Genomic DNA, 16,004 nt, shown 5'->3' with positions numbered 1-16,004 from the left:
CTGGTGCTGCACAGTATACACTGGTGCTGCACAGTATATGCTAGTGTTGCACAGTATATGCTGGTGCTGCACAGTATACACTGGTGCTGCATAGTATATGCTGGTGCTGCACAGTATATGCTAGTGCTGCACAAGGCTTTTGTCAGTCACCCCCTTGGGTCTCCAGCTGGATTTGAATCCCAGTGGTGCAACTGTAGACAAAAGGCTTTCTCTCTCTAGGCCTCAATCCCCTTATCTGATCATCCCTAGTCTTCTAGGTCTTAACAGATTGATGTCTAAAACAAATTAGCTGGTTCCTGGGACAGTGTGGACAGAATTGGGGTATCCTTAGAGGCCAATACCCCAGCTATGCCAGGTGTACCCACTCATGCTGGGCAGGATGAGCTCTTTGTATACCATGAATGGTGAGCTGGACAACCTCCTGGTCCCAGGTTTAACCCCCAACATGGCAGCTGTTCTGGGGGGGTTGGGCAGGTAGGTGGGGGGATTAATGATTGTCCCGTGTTACTGGCCACCCATCACTGCTCTCTGAGAATGCTCTGAGCCCCAGCCAGAAAAGTTTGGGTGGGAAATTGAGGTTAACAATTGCTCAGCTTGGGGGTATCTCGTTGCCCTGCTAAGCCCCTGGGAAGGTACAAGAGGGATTAAACATTAATGCAGACTCTCCAGCAGAGGGGACCATGGCCACAGCTCGAGGAGCAGGGGAGAAGATAGGGCACACTGACCAAGATGATCCCTGCCCTGTCAACTCCCCTGACAGGGAGGAAGCATGAGAGAGGGCCAGGGTCCAGCCCCCATGCGGGGCTGAGCTTTCACAGAGTGTCCTTGCTGTGGCTTCCAGGAGAGTCTGGAGCCAGAGGAGTCTGGGAGGCCCTGACAGCCACAAAGCTAAATGCTGCCTGGACCTCAAGGCTTCTTAGATGTTCTAGTGGCTGGCACACAGTGTCAGTATCGTGCACAGAAGTGCCAATTGGTAAGCTTTCTCCAAAGTCAGGAAGGTGATTCACTCCAGGGAGGAAACATGTCTACCGGGGTGCTCTGGTAAGGAGCTTTCATGTGTGGTATCTCAGAAACGCATCGTCCACAGACACATGCCACTTCCCCTCAGCCCTGTCTTTTTTTTTTCCTGGGACATTGTCAGTATTCCAAAGAATGTCCTTTGGAAAACAAAATGCTGAGTTAAGCCGTCTTGGTGGGATAGAAGGGGAGAAACTACCATTTCGAGAGGCCAGCTGTGGTCTCTGTTACGTGATTTTGCACTTTTCAGAGTAATGTCCTCGATCCTCCCAGTGACATTCTCTGGAGTGAATTTTCTATTTCCCACTTTACAGATAAGAAGACTGAGGCCAACCGAGAGGAAGTAATTTGTCCAGGATCACCTAAAGAACCAGTGTCAGAGTCAGAGTTTAAACCCAAATCTCTTGATCCCTGGCCCTGGGTCGCTGTCAACATCCCCCCAGGAGTGGTGTATGGTGCTCTGGTTTGGAGCCTGGACTTTGGAGCTTCCCTGTGTTGCTCTAATCCCAGCTGTACTGGGTACTAGCTGTGTGACCTTGAGTAAGTTATTTAACCTCTCTGTGCCCCACTTTCCTCACCTGTAAGATGGGAACAATAATAGTATCTACCTCAGAGAGTCGTTGGAGGGATTAAATGAGTTAATAAAGGCATTTAAATACGTCCAGGCACATGTGAGCACTATGTGTGTTTTGTTAAGGAAAATCAGACTAATCCAAGGCTATGTCCCAGGTGGACAACAGACCCTGGCTCACTGCCTACCTCCAGGTCCATTCTCACCTGGTCATCCAGGGGCAGCTCACAGAATGCAGGGATGTACTTGGCCCACTCAACGAGCACCAGCAGCTGCTCCTTCATGGACTCACACACGTCTGCAATGCTGGCGATCTTCTTCGCCCGAATGTCACCATTGATCCCGGAAATGGGGGAGTTAATCTGCAGGAGATGAGAAAAATGCTGAGGATGGCCAGGCCCTCTGGCACTCTCTGTCCTCTGCACAGAGCACCCCCACCCCCAAGTTTCTCTGTATAGAAAGGGGTGGTGGAGAGAGCTGGTGTGTGGGAACCTTCCAGCTCTGAAGGAAGCTTGGGAGAAATGGCTGATGGAACTAAGCAGGCAGGAGGGAGATGGGCTCCCTCTGGCCTTCCACAGCTGCTAGCCTCCAGCCTCCAGCCTCTTCCTCTGCCAGCTCTGTGGAGCCCCAAGGAATCTCTCAGCCTCAGAGAAGAAGCAGGGGAAAATTCTCTTTCTCTTCTGATAGATGATGCAACCATGGCCTAGAAAGAGGCTGCAACTTGCCCAAGGTCACATAGCCAGGGGCCAGCTGGGCCTGTTTGACACTGCTATCAGTCCACTGGCCTACTGCTCTGTTCTCTCGGGCTGAGCTGATCTCAGGCCCTGAGTGAGAGCAGAGACTCTGCTTGGCCTGCAGGATGCAGGCAGGAGGGTGAACTAGAAAGTGAACCAGAGCGCCAGACCCTGGTTTGAGTCCTGTCTTTGCTACTAGACCGGCTACGTGACACTGGACTCAGCTTTCTTGCTGGGGTAGCCACTGCTCCAGGCCTGGCTGCAGAAGACAGAGGTGGAGGGATGAGCTCTTCTTCAATGTTGGGGGTTCCCAGGCGAGTGGGACGGGCATCCTGGTACCTGCTGGGACAAGACCTCCGCCTGCAGGAGTGCAGTGATGGAGGGCAGGCTGCTGTCCTCATAGCTTGATCTGCGTGTACTGATCCGGTCCCGTTCATTTTGCACAGCTGTGAGGAGGCAGAGAGAGGTGAGGAGGGAGTGCAGGGATGGGGTGAGGGGGTTGGGAGCATCCAGAACCAATGAGTGGTCAAGGAAAAGGAGGAGAGAGTTCAACCCAGAAAGAAATACTACAGGGCTGCTCTGGAGACACAAGGCTGGAAGCAGATGGAGGGCAGAGGCCACATCAGCGTGCGGGAATGAGGCAAGATGGTGTCTAACTTAGCTTGGGGGAGAAACTTCCCAATACCAGCACTACCCTCTGCACAATGGGGAGGCTGCAGGAATGATCTACCTGTCACCAGGGATGTGCATGACAACGATGGCTTGGCAGAGGGCTTGGGGAGGTTTTGGGCATGGACAAGGGGATTGATACATGATTGATTTTCTTCTTCTTTTTTTGAGATAGAGTCTCACTATGTCATCCTCAGTAGAGTGCCATGGCGTCATAGCCCATAGCTCACAGCAACCTCCAACTCTTGGGCTTAAGTGATTCTCTTATCTCAGCCTCCTGAGTAGCTGGGACTACAGGCACCCGCCACAACGCCCGGCTATTTTTTTTGTTGCAGTTTGGCTGGGGCAGGGTTCAAACCCCCCACCCTCAGTGTCTGGGGCGGTGCCCTACTCACTGAGCCACAGGCACCACCCACACGACAGATTTTGAAGCTCTGTTCTGGAAAAGGGTCCTTTTCTTTCCACATGGAATAGAGTAAAGCAGACAAAACCAATTGGTCTGGGGGATGTGGAAACAGCACAGGGAGTCCTGAATGAGGGGATCTGAGGCCCCTGCCTTCCCTGGTGGCCTCCGGCATCAGCTGGAGCTGCATGTGTTCCCAAGAGTCAGCAAGGCCAGGCTCCGTCTCTCTCTTGCCCCACTGCTAGGCTCTCTCCCGGGCACTCAGGGACCCAGGGCTTTGGCCCACCAGGGGTCAATCCCAGCCTAATGTATAGGACAGTCCTTCCACTGTCCTGACCCTCTCTCTCCCTTTGAATCCAAGAGGAAGGAGCTCTGCTGAAGCATGAAGGGGGAAGGACAGGCTCCAGGAGATCTGGGCTCCTGCCCAGAATCTGCCACACTCTGTGTGTGCTGCTAGGAATTGAGTCCTTTCTTTGGGCCTCAGTTTCCCCATCTTTAAGCTTTTTCCTCCCAGCCTGCTCCCTGCACTCTCTTCTATCTCAGGCATGGGAAGGCTGGGCATCATTCTCTGCTTCTCTGGCTCTCCCACCCCATTCTCCCAGCTTAGCACAGGCCCTTCTCCCGGGGCTTCTGGCCTTGCCCCTCCTATCTGTGCACCTCTCAGGAGACAGAAGGACCTCTTCATCCACACCCAGGTCATGTCCCTCGCGGCTCAAAACTACTGCCTCCCCACCTCACAAGTCCTAGATGGCCTGTCCATGCCAAACCTGCCTACCTCCTGGACACAGCTGCACACCTGTCCTCTGAGCCTTTGCTGGTGCTGTTCCTTCTGCCAGGATTCTCTTCCCCAACTCAGTGGCCTCTTCTCTACACTCACATCTCTGTACAAACACTGCCTTCTGTGATACCCATCTTGGCCACCCTGTCTGCCCTGGTATGCCTGCCATGCTCTGCTCCCACTCTGTTTGTCTTCAAGCCACTTATTGTAGAATTATTCGTTAATTTCTCTACTGTTTGTTGTACAAGGAGCAAAACTCCAGAAAGCCAGAACTCCATCTTTTTTGTTCACCGTAGTAGCCATGGCAACTAGGCAGAACCTGGCACACAGTAGGTGCTTAATAAGTATTTGCTGAGTGAAAGAAGGTGGTGAGTGAGACTAGCCCTACTTCTAACCCTACTTCTTTTTTTTTTTTTGAGACAGGAGCCTCCAGCTGTCCCCCTGGGTAGAGTGCCATGGCATCATAGCTCACAGCAACCTCCAACTCCTGGGCTCAAGCGAGTCTCCTGCCTCAGCCTCCCAAGTAGCTGGGACCACAGGCGCCCACCACAACGTCCGGCTATTTTTTGGTTGCAGCTGTTGTTGTTTGGCAGGCCCGGGCTGGATTTGAACCCACCACCTTGGGTGTATGTGGCTGGCGCCTTAGCCACTTGAGCTACAGGCACCGAGCCTCTAACCCTACTTCTTACAAGCTCCCTATCTCTCCATGAACACTGCTGTCCCAGCAATTCCACTTTCTCTTGATTTTCACCCAGTGTTGAATATAAAAGTCGATCTACACTGAGCCCAAGGGTCAGAGGGATATAACAGAGACCCCAGGGTTAGCGGTCTTCCGGCAGAGACTCACTGCTTGCATGGGCAGCTCAGAGCCCCACTGCCCTGCCCGCCCCACCCATCTCCACCCCTCCCACGCAGCCCTGCCAGCGCCCGCACCCCAGGGCGCCAAGTGGCCGGCGGGCGGAATGAAAGGCCTGCTGTCAGCAGCTGCCGCTAGAGCTCCTCAAGGTTAGGCGAGTGTTATCAGTGCCCGGCGCGAGCTCAGTCACGGAATGATGTTTTCCAAATGTTTGCTCAGTATTAGCAGGGTCGGGGACCTAATGTAACTTCTATTGAATATTAACCGACCTGGGTAGAGGCGGAGAAGAGATGAGCTTGTCTTCCAGAGAACCCCTGGCTGGGGGCCTGGGGGGAGCTGGCTAGCACTTCTGAGGAAGGTGGCATCAGATGGCCCCCAGCCTACCCTCACCTCCTGCAACCCTGGTCCTACTCTTTGGGTGGCTGAGTTTTTGATGCTGGGAGCCAGGTATTTGTTCTGGGTCTGACAGCTGAGGCCCAGGCAGGTGTCTGTCTCTTTGCCCTTGGGTCATAAGAAAGAGCCTGCTGTTGGCACACTGACACCCAGCTTTCTCTCTGGAGTCTTTACCCCTTCAGGGAGCCCCTTCAGCCACTGTGGGATATCCTCTGGCCAAGATGTATAGGCCTATGAGAGTTGGAGCCCTTCCTTGTGGTCCTTGTGGAGAAATTCGGGAATCCAGGCCAGAGAATACATCTCCCAAGTTGATCACCCCAAGTTCTACTCCAGGGAGCCTGGTGTCTGCTGGGCTATGGGAGCCTGAGTTCTGATCCTGACTCCACCCTGACACATCACACCTCTCTGGCCTCAGCTTCCTCATTTATAAAGTATGAGGGCATAGGTTTGATGTTCTCTTCTAGACCTAGCTGATCCATAAATCCTAAATTTCCAGCTCATGGTTTCTGGTCCTCAAGGGACTACGTTTCAATCCCCAAATTCTCCTCAGGTCATCAAGAAAAAGAAATGAGAATTTGTCCCAACTCTCCTAATCAGTGAGACTTTCTCTGGCTTTGGAAACTTCCTAATAGGTTAACGAGAGGTGTTGGGGTCTGGAAGACTTAAGTGGAGCTAGTGATATCCTAACTTCCCATGGTCTTAACCACAGTGGCAGCTGAACACTCTGCCACCCTGTCCCTTCACTAAAGCGACCAAGAGACTGCATGTGTCATGATCTTCCAGTTAACCCAGGCATGTAAATAGGCACCAATGTTTACTTGCCCACATTCACTTGCCACGGGCCAAGTCTCCCTATCCTCCTGGCAGAGTGTCAGTTTCCCTAAGAAGCAAATGGCTATTGTTAAGGCTAAGCCAAGGCTGAATGGCTTGGCGCTCTCATTCCCCATCCAGGAGCCATGTATGGGACCTGGTGGCCCTGCAGCAGCTCAGTGGGAGACCAGGGAACAAACGCTCCCATCATGGTGGACCGTGTGTACTCGGGCAAGTAGGTCAGGGAGCATGGAAAAGCACCATAGGGCTGAAGGGGGCATGATCCAGCCCCTTCATTTTATAGATGGGGAAACTGTAGCCTAAAAGGCACAGAAACGTCCCTAAAGTTACACACTTGGAATGACTCTGGATGTTTAACAAGAGACATATATAAAAACTGGCCATGTGTGTGACCAGGCCATACACAGCCCAGGTAGGTAACCACCTGCTCAGGTGCTGCCAACCACTCGCCCACCTGCCTGTGACCAGGCTTGAAATTTCAACCTGAGAGATTCTTTCTCTCAAACACAATGCCCCCTGGATAACACCTCTGGACAATCAATGCCTAAAACCTGAGGCTATGGGGATAATAGTATCACTGACTATTAGAATCAAAAAACATTAGGCCCTTAGACTATAGTTCTTTTTTTTTTTTTTTTTTTTTTGAGACAGAGCCTCAAGCTGTCCCCCTGGGTAGAGTGCCATGGCTTCACTGCTCACAGCAACCTCCAACTCCTGGGCTCAAGCGAGTCTCCTGCCTCCGCCTCCCAAGTAGCTGAGACCACAGGCACCCACCACAACGCCCGGCTATTTTTTGGTTGCAGCCATTATTGTTGTTTGGCGGCCCGGGCTGGATTCGAACCCGCTACCTTAGGTGTATGTGGCTGGCGCCTTAGCTGCTTGAGCCACAGGTGCCAAGCCTAGACTATAGTTCTTAATCTTCTCTTGGCTCCAATCGTTCACATATGCATCATATTGCCATTCATAACACCACTCATCACATAGAGTGGAAGTGACAGTGGGTGAGAGAGGCTCAGCCCCACTTAGAGCTGGGTTGGAATTTGCAGTTTGAAAAGCTCCCCCTGGACGAGCAGCCTGGGTGTTAGAATCGCCATATTTAGGGAGCAGGGGGCCTTGGGGACTACTCCCTACTCCATCAGAATTAGCCAGCCCAGATCTTCCCACAGTACTCATGAAACTAAGGCCCTGTAGGGATGAGACACAGACGTTTTTTAAGAGGGAAGGGGCAGCAGAAGAAATAGGGGCTCAGAGGCAGAGACAGGGGATGGGGGAGCTGCCGCAGCCTCCCCTGCCCTCCCTCCTGTGGGCCTGCAGCAGATGGAGTCTCAGGTTCCTTCTTCTGGGGTGGGGTATGTGCTCGTGTGTTTTTGCGTGTGCAGGTTGGTGTGCTTACAGGGTTAGACCTAGGCTTTGGCTAGTGACACAGGCGCAGATGAGCTGGTCTGGGGGCTTATCCCAGAGCTGGGAAAGGTGAGTTGAGAGAAGGAAAGGAAGAAATTTGAAAATGAATTTAAGTTACTTTGAGAAGCAGTTAAAAGATTCTTGCTTCCTCCACTGGGGCTGAAAACAATTTTAAATGTCCCTGGGGTGTGCAGGGCATAAAGTAGGCAGTGCCGAGGTGTTGTCCAAATAGCACAAAGCTCTGGGTTCAGACCTCAGGTCTTCCAATGACCAGCTGTGGGGTCTCAGGCAAGTCACTTAACCACTGTGGGCCTCAGTTCCCTCATCCACGGACAGGGGGCTTGTAAATAGTCTCCACTGTGACATGAGAACGAGAGGAGCTATCAAATGCAGAAGAAGTCCTACCCAGGGCAAGACCTTAATGAATGTCCAGCTCCGCTCTCCCCTTCTTCCTGCGACTGGGACAAGTCTGGGGTCTTGTTCTCATGTCTGAAGGAGCACTTGTCCCTGGGATGGGAAGTTAAAGAATAGGGCTCCCCATGCTGTCACCTTTGTGAAGTCAAAGGTGGTGGGTACTTGGATGTTTGCAATGTCACTCTCCATACTTTTCCTGATCTTTGGAATACATGTATTATATTAAGAAAAAAACAGCCAACGAGGCTGCCTGGCAGTGGCACAGGCAGGTGGGGTGGTGGTTGCTGGGAGCCTGAGTAGCTGAGAGTGGGTGCTTATCTCCGAATCTTTCTCAAGACCAAGCCCAGCCGCTCCCCATGGTCAGATTTCCACGCCCTCCCTCCTCTCAGTCATTAGCCAGTCACCCCGGGGCCTGTCACTGAGTCATAAAGTGTGGCTACAGTTGTAAATGACTGTCCAGACGCAGGTGTGGGTGGGGCAGCGGGGCGGGGAGGGCCGGGGCTCACCTTCCTTCTTCATGCCAGCCCGGAAGCACTTCTTGAGCCTGCAGTAGCGGCACTGGTTCCTCTTGTCTTTGTCCACCACGCACTGCCGGCTAAATCTGGGGAGGGCTTTGGATGGTTGGATGGAGAAGAAACAACTTCCCTCTCTTAGGACAGAACTAGGGCCCCCGGCCATCAGGTGGACCCCCCAATCTCCGTGCTCTATCCCTTCATCCCCGGAGTTCTCATGCAAACCGACCAGGAGCTGGAGAGGTCCTAGGACTCTCTAAGAGTCCAATCCCGTCCTGCTAAACATGGGGAAACTGAGGCTCAGAGAGGTAACCTGTGGCCATGGGTCACTGAGCTGGCTGGAGGAAGAGCCAACCTGGGGGCCTTAGCCTCCTGAGTACCAGAGCCCGGCTATTCCCACCACATCTTATAAAAACCAGCCCCCACGGCAGGCTCCTGGGCATGGCTTGCGGTCAGGACTCGATCCACATGAGCCTCTCTCTGGAGGAGGCAGGAAGTGGAGGCAGCACTGCACAGTGGTTATGGGTGGGGCCCTGAGTGTCCACCCTGGCCCTGCCACTGAATCAAACAGAGTGACCTTGGGCAAAAGCCCAGCCCTCCAAACCACAGCTTCCTCATCTATAAAATGGAAATAACAACAGTGACCATCCCAGAGGGGTGTTGACAGATGAGATGAGATCACACATGGATGGGGCACGGGTTCTGCACATGGCCAGTGCTCACAGCTGAAAGTTCCTAGGATTTCATGGTTGTTACCTAGAATGGCATCGGAAGATGGCTCTCCAAGGCCTCAGGAAGCCTTTGGGGTAGGTGGAAAGACCTGGGGCCAATCGACCATTTGTCCCAGAAAAAGCACCAGGTTAGAGGATGGGCCCATCCTCTCAAGCTTAAGAGGAAGCCTGGTCCTAAGCCTCATGGATCCTCATTTGTTAAACGGGAAAATTAACAACGTGCTCATGGGGACAGTAAAATACATGCAAAGACTTAGGATGGTACCTGGCATATGGCAGGTGTTCATTAAAGGGTGGCCAATGGCTTTATGATCAGTAAGTGGGGTTCTTGGAATACATGTTCCACAAACGTAAGAAACCAGGAAAGCACTGAAGGCCTAAAAGTGCAGATGCCTTTGGGACCTACTCAGGGAGAAGCCAGACTCTGGGGACATGAGCCCAAGTGCACCCATTTCCCAGCTATAGAAATCGAGACCCCCGCCCGGGTCTCCTCACCTGCAGGAGTACATGTGGTTCTTCCTCACACTCCTCCGGAAGAAGCCCTTGCAGCCGTCACAGCTCGAGGCACCGTAGTGTTTGCCCGTGGCCCGGTCCCCGCAGATGGCGCACAGGGCGCTGACAACCAGGCTGTTGGGCGCGTTGAGGCTGGCGCCTTCTGACGGGGATGTGTCTGCGCCAGAAGAAAAGGGAGTGAGGCCTCAGGGTGGGCAGAAAGGCAGGGACCAACAGGAGGCTCGTGGAGGGGTCTTTCCAGGGCTTCAGCCCCAGCCAGGACGGGGGGCTCTTCCCACTCTGTATCTTCCCCTCGGTGGCCTCAGGCAAGGCACTTGGCCTTTTGGAACTTCATCTAGAAATGGGGATGGTGGTGACACTGTCTTCAGAGAGTCATTTGTGAGCATCTGCTTCTCCCTGAAATGGAGGCTTTCTCTGGGGAGGAACGAAGATCTGGTCACCTCCCAGGGTGGATACAACCCCTGTCGCCCCCAACTGAGCAGAGGCGGCTGTGGAAAGAACAAATGCTCCCTGACTGCTCCCTAGAGCAAGGTCTTTTCCCTCATTCTTTACCGAGGGCCCAGGGCCCAGTGGATCTCAGCTTGGAGCCCAGGGGCCCTGCAGACTCTGGGGAACAGGGAGGACATGAGCCAAGGACAGTCACTTCCCCTCCTAAGAGGGTCATGGCAGCCTCGAACATCTCCTATCCTGGGGGCAGAAGCTATTCCATCTATATAGATATGGGGAGAGGGATCCTAGGCAGGCGGCAAAGGAGGCTTTGGGCTGGGTGCTAATGTTGACACGGCCACTAACTCTCCGGTGACCGTGGGCAAGTTCCCTTCCCTTGCTTCAATTTCCCCTGGGCCTCACTTTCTTCAGGTATAAAAAGAGCATCAATTTGAATGATCTGGTTGTTGTAAAATATTTTTTTAAACATCAGCAGCTGAACCCCCTTGTTTGTAAGCAAATCTTCCACCAAGAATAGACCCTTTGGGGAAGATGAGAAATACTGTGGACAGAAAAATGCGTGTCCGTGCACACTGCACAGCACACACACGTGCACGCACACGTGCACACACACACACACACACAGAGTTTCATAGACACCCTGAATCTGACCTCAGCTGCCGAAGGGGACATCAGGTAAGAACTAGAGAGGGCCCTGGCTTTGCAGGTAAAAACACAAAGTCACAAGCCCTTGGCCCAGGAGTAAATCCCGGCTTGCCCACTCTTCAGCTGTGTGATGTTGGCTGTGTTGGTCTCCTTCTCTGTGCTTTCATTTCTCCCCTTGTAAAATTGGGCACACGATAACCCCCTAGGGTTCTTAGGAGGGTTCAGGGAATCAATACCCGTGAAGTGCTTGGCAGGTAGTAAGCATGTATCGGCATTTGTGAAAGAAAACTTTTCTGCAGAGGAGAATTTCCAGGCTCCGCGCACAAGGAGACACTGCGGCATCGCGTTTCTGCCTCCGCCTGGCGGAACACCCCAGACTCCCGCAGGTGCCCGGGAGTGCAGCCCCCTCCACTTGGTGAATTATTCCCGGAGATGGGGATAATTGTTAAGCCGTGTTGGTGGCCTTTCTCCCTCAGCCTCTCCTCCCCCAACCCCCGGAGAAGCTGACCCCACAACTCCTGGTCATTCAGAGAGAGGCTGGGGAAGGAGCCCCCACCTCCTGGGCAGGGTGGGCTGGGTGCTGCCATGTAGATCATCTCCCCCTGAGGTCAGCTCCCCACTCCCATTGTTCAGGGGGCAACACCGAGGCTTGGAGAGGGCAAGTGACTTGCCCAGGTCTTCACACCGCTGTTAAGCAGAGCCTCGGGGTTTATGTCAAGGTGTCCCCTGGGTCCCTTTACAAACCAGAAGCCCCCGTGGCTGCTGCTGTATTGGGCGTGGGGCATGGGCAGGAGATCTCCCTGGAGCTTCCCAGCCACCAGTCTGGGAAGTACTTCGGAGGACAACCTCACATAACCCTGACTCGGAGACCACTTCAAACCCCAGCGAGGAATGCTGGAGACAGTCTCTGCTGGAGACAGAGTCCTTGAGCCCATCCACGTGGGGCCAGGACCAGTTCCCAGGACTAAGCGCTCAGGCATCTTATCTTACTTATCCTCTGGTTAGCCCTGGGAGGCAGGCACTATTCTCTACCCTGATTTTATAGATGAGGAAAATGGTTTGCCCTGTTCACTCAGGTAGGAAGGATATAGGCCAGGTTTCAGCCCAGATCTTTCTGAGCCAGAGCTGGAGGCCGCCTTGTCTTTGGGACCCCCCAAATGAAGAGCTTGTCCCCTCCTTAGGAGCCCATGGTTCCTGGGCTCTGGAGGGGTGATGGGGATGCCCCAGGGAACAGTCCAGGGCTGGGCATTGATTAGGAGTGTGACAGCACATTCTGTCCCTGCGGGGACACATGGCACCCTGCCTAGCGCAGTAGCAGCTTGCTTGCCATTTCCAATGTGTTTCCCTCTTGAGCCCCTCAGACAAGCCTCTGACACACCTGAAAGCTGCCTGCCTTGGGGAAATGAAGTTAATTTTGTAGAAAATACAGATGCCAGGAGAGAGGAAGTGACATGCCCAGGTCCCACAGTGAGTGGATGGCAGGGGCAGAAAAGCCCCTGGTGAGACTGACCATAGCCAGTGCCTGGTGGCTCCTTCCCCTTTCCAGCTGTGCTGACCACCAGCTTCCAAGCCTCATCTGGAGCCACCCCCTGAGCCACAGAAGAGCTGCCTCCTCCCCTGAGGCTGGTCTGGGTCCTGCTAGGGCCCTTCCTGGCCTCCACGCTGCCTCCCTTCCCCCACCTCCTGTGGAGGAGAGCGGCCTACCCTGCAGACGTGATCTTAGTGATGTTGGAGCAGGGGAATAAACCTGGGGAGGCACCAGCAGCAAAATCTGCTGAAACAAACAGATGCGTTGCTGATGTCAACCTCATCCTGCAAAAGGTGAGATCAGAACGTCCGTGTAGGGTCTGCACAATTGTGCACACCGGAGAGGGGACAGCACACACAAACAGAAGGCACAAAGATGGTCACATGATAAAACGTCCACACAGGATACAGATGCAGAAAGCACAGGGCACACAAGCCCATCCCTGAACACACGAGGTCAATGCCAGGCACACAGCACATATGGACACACACAAGCAAGACACAGACACTCCACAGAGATGCACACACAGGCCCACTCAATCAACAAGTACATATGGAAATAGATACAGAATGAGCACATGCAGACACAGGAACGCAAAAAGTGCCCCAAACGTGTTCCCAAAGGCACGCATTTGCCCATATGCAAACCACCTTACCTAGGGACGTACTTGACACAATCACACACACGACATACATGCTGCTTCTTAGCAAACCTTTCCTGAAAACCCCATGTTCTCTAAGTTCCCATTTCCCCTAGGAAAGTCCCAAAGACACTCTGAAATGCAGGTGTGCCTCCAGACACCATCTCTAGGGACAGGATATTCCTTCCCATCTCTCTGCACCTTAGGCCTGGGGGGTTCAGGAAGGGGCCATGTTGGGCTGAATTACTGAAGCTGGACGCAAAGAGGGAGTAAACTGTCGTGTCACTGTACGGAGCAGAGGAGCTGTGAAGTAACAGGGACCAGAAGGACTGGGCAGGGGGCAGAGGGAGAATACTTGGGATCTGTTTTTCTGGAAATTTGCCCTTCCAGGCCTCCTGTCACCCCGAAAGCCTTTCATCATTATACTTGGCCACGTCTCCTCCACTTGGCAACACCTGTGCTAGCCTATAGGACCGATCTACCATTCTCGATCATTCTCCTCCTACCTCAAAGTTAAGTGCCAAAGAGCCACTTCCCTGGGCACACCTGCCCCCACTGGCACACCTGGGCACTCCTGCCCCCACCTACCATTGCCCATCGTCAACACCTGCACATTCTCAAACTCCAGGGTGGTGTAGGCTGGGTCCAGCGCAGCACTGTAGTCAGCCATGTCCATGTCGACGAGGGTTTTGGAGAGGCGCATTCTCCCCTGCCTCCACACCTCGGCCACCTCCCCTGCCCACGATGCCCACCCCAAAGGCTCTGGGCTGAGCCCTGGCCCCCTCCCAGGTACCCTCTCTCTCTCTGCCTTCGTTTCAAACCGTCCTCTGGGAGGATGTGCTGGGAGTCTAGGCCTAGCCGCTGGAAGGGGTGGAGGCTCTGCTGGGGAGGGGTAGGGGTTAATGGTTAATCAGCCCCTCTCTGGTGGATAGCTGGGGCGGGGCTGCAGGGATTTGGCTGCTTGTTGGTTTCTGGCTGACACTTGGGGTGCCAATTATGAGTGTTGGGGTTCTAACTCACCAATGCTCACTTATCGATTGTATGGGGCAGGGTCTATAACTCCCCAGCACTTGTCTGACCCCTAACTCAACCACCCCCCAGCCATTGTCCCCCAAAGTCGGCATTGTAACTGATATGATCAGACCCTGACAGCCCACCTCCAAGACATCTGATTTCAATAACTTCCTAAATCATTGACTTCGACCTGCAATGTTCTTGCAGAGATAAAGCTACCTGATGGCCCATGACTTAGAAATCCAAATCCCAGGCCTCACACTCACATCTTCTGATGCTTGTTCTGGGAGTTGTCTTTCTACCTCCCCTGGGAGCAGAACAGGTTGGAGGTTTGGGAGGGTCAGACTCACCTCTAGGTCCTCCCCTCAGTTCCCTCTGATCCCAATATGGTCCCCACCAGCCCTCACAGCCCCCAGCTGCTCTAGCCCAGATAGACTCCATCTCTGATTTCCCTGTCCCTCCCCCCCTCCCCCAGAACAGGCGGAGAGGAGGTTTGCAGCCCCCACAGACCTGGGTTTGCATTCAGGTGCGGTACTAATCGTGACTTTGGGTAAATGATTCTCCCCCTCTGAGCCTCAGTTTCCTTCTCTGTGAAATGTACAATCAATCTCAAAGAGTGATTTGAACAGTGAGTGCAACTGCAGAAAGAAAACACCAGACAGTGCCTGGCCCGTGCCCACCCCTCCTTCTCACTCTCTCCGTTTTGTGTCTCCTTTTCCATCCTTTATGTCCCCCATGTATCTCCTCCATTCAGAATGGGCTCCATGGGAGAGCCACCTGTGCAGTCACATCGAGCCCCAACCTTAGAGAGCCCCTGGGCTTGGTTCAATGCTCTGCTGCTGCCATCTTGAAAGTCTTCCTGATTTTTGAACAAGCGGTTGTGCATTTCCAAAATCGTGCAGCTGGTCCTGCCCTTCTTCAGCTCATTGCCCACCCTGTCCCTCTTACCCAGGCATCCTCAAACTATGGCCCGCCGGGTGTTTTTGCTGCCACTGCCTGTCCTGCTTAGCAGCCAACTCGTCCTGGGGCCCTCAGTCCAGCCCTCCAACGGTCTGAGGGACAGTGAACTGGCCCCCTGTTTAAAAAGTTTGAGGACCCCTGCTACCCCTCCAACCCTCATTATCTTGTCATGCAGACACCTTCTGGACTCCCAATCTAGCTGGAGGTAATGTCGGGACACAGAAGGTAGAGGGCGAGGACAGAGGTGGAAGGGCCTGAGACTGGGTTCTCTACTGCAGCTGGAGGGGCAGGTCGGAGGGACTTGATAACAGCCGTGAGCAGGAGTGAACACAGCCATGAGAGAGCCAGTGATGAGTGAGTGAATTAGCAGTGAGTGCCTTAGAGACAGAGTGAATTACTGAGTGAATTAACGAGTGGGTGAAAGGTGAATTAATGAATGAGTGAATGGGTGGGCGGATTGCTGAGTGGGTAAATGAGGGGACGAGGGGTGTGTGTCTGGGGGATGGACCATCCTTCCCATAGAGCCCTTTCTCTGCCCAGCTTAGCTTTATTCTTCTCCCTCTGTCCTACCCCTGGAGCCAAGATAACCCTGCAGTGCTGTTTCCTGGGGGTTGAGGGGGGAGGAGAGACAGAGCAATTGTTCTGGAGGAGGAGAGAGGCTAGATTTGGCGTCAGGAGACCTGGGTTTAGGAACTAGCTCTTTCTCTACTCAAATGGCTTTGCTGAAATCCCATCTCTTCTCAGGGCCTCAATTTCCCCATCTATAAAAAGGGGAGGTGATCCTCGCCCAGTTGTTTGTTGACCAGGACAAGATTCTAAGGGAGGGCTCGGTGCCTGTGACTCAAGCGGCTAAGGCGCCAGCCACATACACCTAAGGTGGCGGGTTTGAATCCCCAGCCCAGGCCCGCCAAACAACAATGACGGCTGCAACCAAAAAATGGCCAGGC

At 53.5% G+C, this 16,004-nt stretch overlaps 1 protein-coding gene across 4 annotated transcripts in view; it reads right to left on the bottom strand.

Moving 5' to 3' along the window:
• The window catches only part of HNF4A (hepatocyte nuclear factor 4 alpha), a 67,260-nt gene that overhangs the window by 15,887 nt on the left and 35,369 nt on the right, over positions 1-16,004 (bottom strand). For 2 of the 4 annotated variants that reach the window (XM_003787617.3, XM_003787618.3), the window contains exons 1-5: positions 13,672-13,902; positions 9,806-9,980; positions 8,574-8,668; positions 2,662-2,768; positions 1,795-1,950 (exon numbers count right to left, since the gene is read on the bottom strand). In XM_003787617.3, the coding sequence (XP_003787665.1) occupies positions 1,795-1,950; positions 2,662-2,768; positions 8,574-8,668; positions 9,806-9,980; positions 13,672-13,786 (648 nt within the window). In that variant the 5' untranslated portion in view covers positions 13,787-13,902. Of the gene's footprint in view, positions 1-1,794; positions 1,951-2,661; positions 2,769-8,573; positions 8,669-9,805; positions 9,981-13,671; positions 13,903-16,004 lie in introns of those variants that run through there. The other 2 variants (XM_023511900.1, XM_023511901.1) reach the window with 1 other exon arrangement.

This window comes from Otolemur garnettii, unplaced genomic scaffold (genome assembly GCF_000181295.1).
Source record: "Otolemur garnettii isolate 467f Iridium unplaced genomic scaffold, OtoGar3 scaffold00023, whole genome shotgun sequence".
Taxonomy (NCBI): domain Eukaryota; kingdom Metazoa; phylum Chordata; class Mammalia; order Primates; family Galagidae; genus Otolemur; species Otolemur garnettii.
Note: the sequence above shows the minus strand (reverse complement) of the source record. Positions and strands in the feature narration are given on the sequence as shown.